Below are 8,772 nucleotides of genomic sequence, written 5' to 3'. Positions count from 1 at the left end.
AGAGAGGCAAATCAGGCCGCGGACTGGGTTGCAGCTCATGTGGCCAACCACACGGGAGGTACACTGTGGACGACTAAGGGTGAGTTACTTAGGGCACTTCGGGACATTTTATTTTTCGATTTTATTGAGTGTGTTCGTACTCGAGTAATATGAACTGCCTGCTTAAGCAAAAAAAAAAAAGGGATGGCAGTCGGTTTGGGTTGGGTCAGAGTGGATATAGATTAGATTGCATGCAAGTTGGATCAAAAAATTTATCAACACGAACCCAATCTATTAATTAAACAGGTCAACATAGCAAATATAAACTTGATATGTTTAATAATCGATCTGACCTACAAAATTCGTTGCTTAAACAGATCAAGTCAAGGTAAACAGGTTAAACAAGTTCGGTAGATTTTTAACCGATTAAATAAATTTAAATAAGTTAAATGGATCAAATTAAACTGATCAGAAATGGGTCAAATAGATTTTAAATAAGTTAAATAGGAAATGTTAAGAATCCGATCCAATTATTAAATAGGTTAAAGGTCTAAATCTAAACTCAACCTATTTAATAAATAGGTTTAGATGGATTGATCCGTTTGTGATCCAAACTCATTTATGCCAATTCCGAATATGCTTAAAACAAATTGTTTGCAAGTCGGGTTGATGGGTCGGTTAGGTCATAAATTGCCATTTTTATAATTTGTTTATAACTCAAATCTATTTATATCAAACCTGAATCTGTCTAAAAATAAATCATTTATGAATTGAGTTGATGGATCGAATCATAAATTGCCACTTTTAATGTCTGGTATTCGAGGTGCTTCTAAGTATAGGTGCAAACAAGCTGAACATGAGCCCCTTCTCAGTGGACTTAGAGCCCATCACTAACTATGCTTCTGACAGCCTCGTCAACATCCCCTTTCCCCCCATGCGGCTCGAGGCACAACAACCTTCGTCTGATGCATCGAATCAACCATCTGACTTAATTAATCTTTTTTCAGATAAGTCCTCCCTTCTTTCAATTCTCTGCAGGTGCCTCCGTGCTTTTGTTTCGAGCTATGATGGATTTGGGCTATGTTGGTCCGGACCGAAGGGGTGACCTCTCAGCCCACTAAGCCCTCTTTTAACGCCTTTGACCCGTTTTGCTTTTCAGGGGCTTTCCCGGTCTTCGGATGAGGCATTGCCCAACGCTGACGACCTCTTGGGCACAGAAGCAGCCCGGCCCACTTCTCCTGGCGATGATCGGGCCCAACATTCGGGGCCAAGCACCCGGGGAAGAAGGGATAGGATCAGGGGCGGCCCAATGAATTTGGGGGGCCTAAGGCGAACTCATTAAGAGAGACTTTTTTTTAAAAAATAATAAAAAAATTAATAAGTGTAAAATACTTTACAAATTTATTTAAAATAATTCGTCTAGCTTCTTGAGATGCAAAATTACTAATCAAACTTTTGTACTCAAGATTCATTATCAATATGTCAATAGGTTAAGTTCATTTTCTAAAGCATCTCTTAGAAAATTTGTTTCATGAAAAAAAAAATCCAATGATATCCAAGAGATGTGTGGTCTAAGATTGCTGGCAACAAATCCTAAACTAAGCAAAGTTTCAGAAACTTGGAGCAGAGCTAGTCATTAGAGGTGTTTAAGTTTCTTGACTTGTAAGATAAGCTCAATATTGTACTAAAGATATTAAAATACACAAGTATCTGACTCTGATAAAAGTATTCCTTACTTCTTTTAGTGGTTAGGTCATAGGCATCATTTGTAAACGAAAATCCAGAAAAAATGGCATATATAAGTGCTCTAGATTGATCATAATAGTCCTTTTGATTATGACTATCGCTGAGATGAACAGGCAATATGTATAACCAGTACCTAAATTCTTGAAGGGGTATTTTTGCATTTTAAGTTAAACAGGTAATGTTAGCACTTGCACCTATAGATCATATGTGGAATCCTCTGGTAATGTGTACCCATAAATCATATGTGGAATCCTCTGGTAATGTGTAATTTGTAAATCACTTCGCTACCCTTTTTCCTTTTATAAACTTAACAAAGGAACCAAAACATACATTATCACCTCTTAGCAAGCATGCCGAGGCACTGAAACTCAATGTATTTATGTAGCACAGAAGCCTAATTTTCATTTCTTAAAAAGATTTAAACTTTAAACAGAAGCACCAGATAGAAGACGTGCAGCACGGTTCAACTCAATGTTCTTCATGCAGAACAGTTTCATAGCCCCGAGTCATTAATTTCCAGATCCTAGAAACATTGAATATCTATTTACATATATCATTTACTAGAGTAACATTTTAGATAATCTACCTTCAGATTCCCCGAAAACAATCCGCACACAAGAAATGCTTGTGACGAGAGCCAAAAGAATTACCTTGATGTAACCTTTCTCGAGAAGGAACTGAGCAACCCCAAGATGGTAGGGAAAGAGAGGGCCAGCGGCCGAGAAGCTGAACCCAGGGCTTGTCACCTTCTTGGCTTCTTCCTCTCCTTCTCGGCCTCTAAATCCTTCAACCTTTGCTCCCAGATCACCTCCTAGTCCACCGACCACTGGGTCCTCCACCACTGATGCAATCAACCCCCCTTTTCCTGAGAAGTACGCCTCCTCTCGATCCTGGAACACCTCCGAGCCGCTAGGCGGTGCTGAGATTGGGGCGGTGGAGCTCCTGTTGCGGAGGAGCAAGGAGGTGAGGCCGAGGATTTCACCCATGGAAACGGCGAAGGACTTTTTCTCCGTCGCCGATTGCGGCGGCGGTGGCCAATTGCTGCCTCTCTCCCCGTCAGCCTTGGTGCGGAACTTGGCGCGGATGGGGAGAAAGCGAGGAGTGGGGTTGGGGGAGGAGAAAGGGAGGGGTTTGGGGAGGAGGGAGCCATGGAAGAAGCTTGGCTGCGATGGGATTGGGACGACGACTTTCCATGTCTTGTCGTCTTGAAGTTCAAGGCTTGAGAGAGCCCGTAGCTCTCACGGTTTTACTGTAGCTCTGGACTGCGGTGGGCTTTTTTTAGAAAAATTAATGAGATCGTATATTGGGTGGCTAATTATATATTTTAGAAATAGACCTGCTTAGATACTTCGTTATATTTTATTTTTAAATTTTATTGGATGTGTATGCCGCGTCCGTTGCGGCAACGTCACCCTCCCACCCAACACCTCCACGTGGACGTCGCTCAACTCGTTACCCATCTCACCCGAACATCGGAACCGGAATCGTCTCGCTCTCCCTTGCCTCTCGGCAACAGCCGCCTTCTAACCTCCACAACCATCCCTAGATATCGTCCCCGACACCGTCCAAGCCGGGAGGGCATCCGATTCACCGACACAACACATCTCTTTCCAACGCAGAATTCCCATTTTGCCCTCATAAAAACAGGAAACAAATAATTCGGAGAAAAATGTTGTTATCTTTTTTTATTCGACGAATAAACCACCGCATCTTTCCTTGGGTTCTCTCTTCGGTCTGCCCCGGCGAAGCCGCCTCTGCCCCTTCTCTCTTTTCCTCTTATTCACCTTCTGTCCTTCGCCTCCTTGTTCCTTCCGCCTCCTCGCCGACCTTCCCGTCCTGCCCTAACTAAGCGCCGCGCCCCGCATGGAGGACCAGCGCGAAATCGCCGTCTCGTCCCGATCCCTGGAAGAGGTAATATATAGATCTCCGCGTTCTTGTCTTTTGATTCTTTTGATCGGCCTGCGTTCTTGGAGGAATCTGGGTTCTAGATCTGTCGGGGGATTTCGTTTGTTTTTTCTGGTCGGGGTTTCGGTGATTCGTGTTATCTTTTCTTGATTTCTTGGTGTTTTTGGTGGTTTGATGGTAGGTGGGTGGTGATGCGAAGGGGATGGAAGGTGCTGAATCGTGTGGATCAACTGTGGATTTCGGGATCTGCGCGATCTGTTTGGAGAAGATTGTTCTTCAGGAGACGGCGCTTGTAAAAGGTTGCGAGCATGCTTACTGGTTTGTCTAGAAGAACTTCTCTTTTCTAGAAACGTTGTCGCTGCCTTTCTTAACTCTAGCGCCTGGTTTGTTGTGCCTGTGGTAGTATTGCGATCTAAATGAAAAAGGATTATTTTTTTTCGGTTGAGAAAATGGCCTTTATTTTATTCTTACATTGCTCCTCTGGTTTGTGCTGGTTAGGGGCATATGTAAGTTGAGCAGATAGAAACCACTGGAGCGAATGTATTTGTATGTTTTCAAGAAGTTGATGTATGTACTCCAGAATTAGGTGGAGAAATGTCATTTTTCACAAGAAGGTAAATCAAGAAAAATTGCTTAAAGATTGAAATTGTGGGCACGTAGATAGGCTTTGGGTTCTCAAGAATTAAAATATAGATTGGGATGAAAGAAACTTGACTTTATAAAAGGTTATTTCATATTTTCATTTGCAAAATCATGGAACTATGTTATGATTATTTACAAAGCCTTTAGTGTTAGTGAAGTTGGTGTTAGGATCATTTTGATGATATTGTGAAGCCGGTATTAGGTTGGCTAGAGTGGCTCTTAAGGCAGAGTCATCTTTCATAAAGCATATAACTGTTCAAAGCATAAGAGCGATGCAATAAAATTGTTTATTAAGGAATATGTATTTTTGTTCTTCTCAAAGTCATTTGAGTTATGAGTTATAGAAGGTTTATGCCAAGTTGAGAATCAGTTATGAGAACATTCTCAAACTTTAGTAAGCCATTCCTCGCTTTTTAAAACTGGTCATTTGAAGGTGGGATTGGGCTTGCTGGTTAAGATTGATACTACCTATGGTTCATGGATCCTTTCATGATCTTATTCGCCAGGGAAAAAAGATTTCTCAAATTATGTAGTTCGTTCGCTAGAAAGATCTTGTTCTAATTGTATCAACTTTTTGGTTATATAATATGTTCAACTCATGCTGTTTTCATACCAGATAACAAGTTACTTCGTATTTTATGAAATGAACAAGAATGTTTGACATACTTACCTGTTTTAAGTTTCCTTGTCTACAGACAATGTAAGTGTTAAATCACCTTGAAGCTAATGTTGTACAATTATGCTTGCATCGTCATGGATTGAATTTTTCTGTGAATCTTCCTATCAGTGTATGCTGGTGATTCCTGAAGACTGAAGAAGATACACTGATCGTGCACTTATGGCAATGTCTAGACCCTTCTTGTTGATTTATTGAGAGAGGATTTTGTGCATTTTTGAGTATTGGGACTTGATTTTTATATGTAGTATTGGTAAAAGTAACAAAAGCTGAGAAGCTTTCATAAGTTTGAATTAGGAAATAAGTTAGATTTAAATGTGAGAGTATTTTGGATGCACATAGTTATGAAAAACAACTACGTTGGCACTGTTGACAAGAGCTACAAATAGGGTTCTCAAAGCAAGGAAAATGGACAGTTGGATTAAATATGTTTGCAACAATTAATAGGACAAATATCTGTTTGTGTGTGCATGTACATGCACTCTTCTCCTTTTTTTATCTCCTGACATGAATAATTTGTGCATGCTAAGATTTTAGAGTTCCATTTCATGTTTTTCTTATATTATCATCAATAGTGGTAACATTTGTCTTGTTTGAAAAGTATCAGTTCTTCACTAAATCATTTGATGAATGAGTACCCCAGTGAGATTGCAATCCTTGGAGGTAGTAACAATCAATTCAAACATTATCATGGGTATTTGGGCTTTTTTTTAATGATAATTATTCTATAGTTCTTTAGATTTTGAGGTTCTGAGGAAATTATATTTAGGTTTTGTCCTTTATTGATTAATGCAGAACCACAGACAACAAGAGCATGTATTCACTCATTAACATATACTTTCTGAAAAGTCTTATTCAGTCAACGATGATGATGAAGAGGGGAGGATGTGATCTGTTACAGTGAGGTGCTGGAAGAAAAGGGTCGGGGGTGTGTGAAAATGGTGACAAAGCATATGTCCTGATTAGAAGTGGTTGCTGTCCTAGTGTAGCCTTGATTGAGTGTGGTTGTCATCCAGTTGTGGTTGAGGGTGTGTGTGCGCAAAGATGGTGCTGAGGTGAGGGAGATGGGTGGACGATGGAAGCAATGGAGAAGAGAGGATAGCAGTTCTAAGGATTTGGGGGAGAGAGGAGAAGAAATTTTGTTTCATCTCTAAGAAATAGAGGAGGTTCAATAGGATATGATATTATTAAAATATTAAATTTTATCCTTACACCTTGCTGAGTTGTTATAACTTTTAGGCACTTTGGGCTCAGCTTGAATTTAGGCTGGCCTTAAATTCTAGTTCTGGCCTGACTCGATGGGCTGGAAACCCCTGTTTCGTCCTCCAAAAACCAGACAGGTCAAGCTTAATTTGCCGAGGGCTATTTTGTTTCTTTTCATTTTGCTTCCATTCAAAGCATTGGAACCTTGATTTTGTTGCATAAAAAGCACATCTAAGTATGATAAGTAGAGAGAATAGTGGTTGCATGTACACCGCCCTGTCCTAATTCATTTCGATGGACTCTCTTGCATGCGAAAATCTGACTGAAACTTGCTTTTGTCCTTTATTTTTTCATAGCTATCATGATAACGTCATCATGATTTGTGTCTTTATACTTGTTTATAATCTTCTTTTTCCCCTTCTACTTGTAGCCTTGGTGATGATATCGCATTCCATATTGGTTTCTCTCTTTATTTTTCTCTTCTCTCCCATTCTAATTCATTTCAATGTGCTCTCGTAGATGTGAAAATCTGAGTCGAACTTTCTTTTTATCCCTTATTTTGACATTGCTGTCATCATAAAATCATCATAATTTATGTCTTTATACTTATAATCTTTCCTCCCTTTTTACCTATAGGCTTGATGATTATATCGCATTCCATATTGATTAAACAGTCATAATGTTTAATGGTTTCGTAAGTTTAATCATCATGTTATACAGAGTCATTTTCAATAAGTTTATTCAAAATTACATATAAGTTTTCCTTATATCTTAATCATCTAATGGTCGGTCTAAGCAGATAAAATAATTTGAAGGCTTAAGTATTGATCACAAAAATTTCTTTGACAACCATAAAACGAAATTTGACAACAAATGCATGTTTCTGCACAAGCTTGGAATACAAGCAAACAGACACATGAACACCCATAAAACCCAAAACTCTTGTGTGAATAGCATATGCACACACTTTTCTTTTCCGGTTTGCCCTCATCAGTTATTGTGGTTGTGGAATTTGATAATGGACACTGCTTCCTGTCACATTCAGTTTTTTTTTTCTTTGCTGGAAAGTCGGTGTTTGCCCAATTAATAAAAGGGAACCAAGTGTATCACCATCGAGATATTAAGTCACATAATTTTGTTGAACATGAACCTTAAAACTGTGCATTTGTTGAAATCTAGTGTTTTAGATGTCTGAGATGTTGAATTTATCTGGGCCTACAATTTTGAGTCCTAACTAGGTTTCATCATGAGCTCTAAAATTTAGTATGTTAACTATGTTGGTGAATTGCAATTTAGCCATATGTGTGAATGCCAGTCAAGGCGAACTTTTGGTGGCGTATTACTATAACATTATGTTTTGCAAACATGATTATTGAAATAGAATTTATGTAACTAATGATTGAGCTTAACATGGAAGGCGTATCTTGAAAGTTAGTCCTCTTATTGCATGCTATGCTAATGTTGTTATGGCCATTGTTTTCTTTGAGCAGTGTGACGTGCATCTTGAGGTGGGCAGCATATAATCAGAAGCCTTCGTGCCCTCAGTGCAAGCATCCATTTGAGTCCCTCAACGTTCATCGCTCACTTGATGGCTGGTAACATTACTTATGTTTCCTTTTGAAAAAGGAGTGGTCATCGTGCTTGCATATTTGGTAATACTGTAACATCATTCCTTCATACAGTATTCATGACTACATGTTTGAGGAGAGTGTTTGGCTTCTCCTTCGAGCTACTTGGTTTGTTCCTCTGACAGTAGAGGCCCAAGAAGAGGCTTCTGAAGAGCTCGAAGACTATGCCCGGTATTATAATGATCAAGATGATGATGATGATGGCGATGAGCTAGATGAATCTTACTATATTAGCAGCTCGTCGAGTATCCGTATCGGTAACAGGAGGTGGGGTGACAATGGTTATGTGAGGGCAGGACGGAAGGAAGCACGACCCGTCGGTCAACGATCATTTGATGACTCTGGTGCTGGTACATCCCGGTGCCCCAAAAAGAAAGAGCCATCGAAAATTGTGACTGGTAGGCGGGCAAAAAGGGCGCTGAAGCGAGAAGCTGCAGATAAAGCAGCTGCAGCCAAGCACCAGCAGCACTTGCAGAGGTTGGGTCGTAAGTGATCTTCTATCGGAAGAAGTAATTACGCGGCCTTTCTTTGTGTGATGGCAAATCAGCCACGCCGCTTGTACAGGATGTTAACCTTCTAGATTCAGCATAAAGTGTCGTGAAGTGGTGTGGTTACCATATTTTAGTAGGCACATCTTCACTGACGCATGGCAGATGTTACTTCTCTTAGGATTTAAAATATTATGTGTGTAGTTTTATCTTGGTTCATGATTTCATTGCTTATGTGTCCATTGAATAAGCGGATGTGTTTCTTCTTGGTGGTTTCTGATCTTTCATGACAAGTTGAGGAAATATGCATTTGATAATAATTGGGTCGCTGTAGTATTCTTGCTCTATGTTTCAAGTCGAAGACCGGTTTATCGTGAATTTAATCTCATGATCACAGCGAGAGAGGAATTTGGGCCAAGGAAATAAAAGAGGCATGTGTGGAGTTGTATTATTCTTTGCAGCCATCTTTGGTTTTGTGGACTTTTATATCCTCTCACTTGAAAAC

The 8,772-nt window shown here is 39.8% G+C and overlaps 1 protein-coding gene across 1 annotated transcript; it reads left to right on the top strand.

Annotated features, from left to right (window-relative positions):
- The first annotated feature begins 3,412 nt into the window (after positions 1 to 3,412).
- LOC103701648 (uncharacterized) lies at positions 3,413 to 8,494 on the top strand. Its single transcript, XM_008783792.6, has 4 exons — positions 3,413 to 3,636; positions 3,812 to 3,948; positions 7,642 to 7,746; positions 7,834 to 8,494. Exons 1-4 carry the CDS (start codon positions 3,589 to 3,591, stop codon positions 8,270 to 8,272), a joined length of 729 nt encoding a protein of 242 aa, XP_008782014.3. The 5' UTR covers positions 3,413 to 3,588; the 3' UTR covers positions 8,273 to 8,494.
- Positions 8,495 to 8,772: the final 278 nt, after the last annotated feature.

The sequence above is a fragment of the Phoenix dactylifera genome, chromosome 17 (genome assembly GCF_051530095.1).
Source record: "Phoenix dactylifera cultivar Ajwa chromosome 17, Ajwa_hap1_PhDact_Kaust_v1.1, whole genome shotgun sequence".
Lineage (NCBI taxonomy): Eukaryota > Viridiplantae > Streptophyta > Magnoliopsida > Arecales > Arecaceae > Phoenix > Phoenix dactylifera.
This window is presented reverse-complemented; position numbering and strand designations above follow the sequence as displayed.

Excerpts from the sequence above, each read along its gene's own strand:
- LOC103701648 (XM_008783792.6), top strand. The coding sequence starts at position 3,589 with ATGGAGGACCAGCGCGAAATCGCCGTCTCGTCCCGATCCCTGGAAGAG. Across the intron at positions 3,637-3,811 it reads CGTCCCGATCCCTGGAAGAG|GTGGGTGGTGATGCGAAGGG; the intron begins GTAATATATAGA and ends GTTTGATGGTAG. Across the intron at positions 3,949-7,641 it reads GGTTGCGAGCATGCTTACTG|TGTGACGTGCATCTTGAGGT; the intron begins GTTTGTCTAGAA and ends TTCTTTGAGCAG.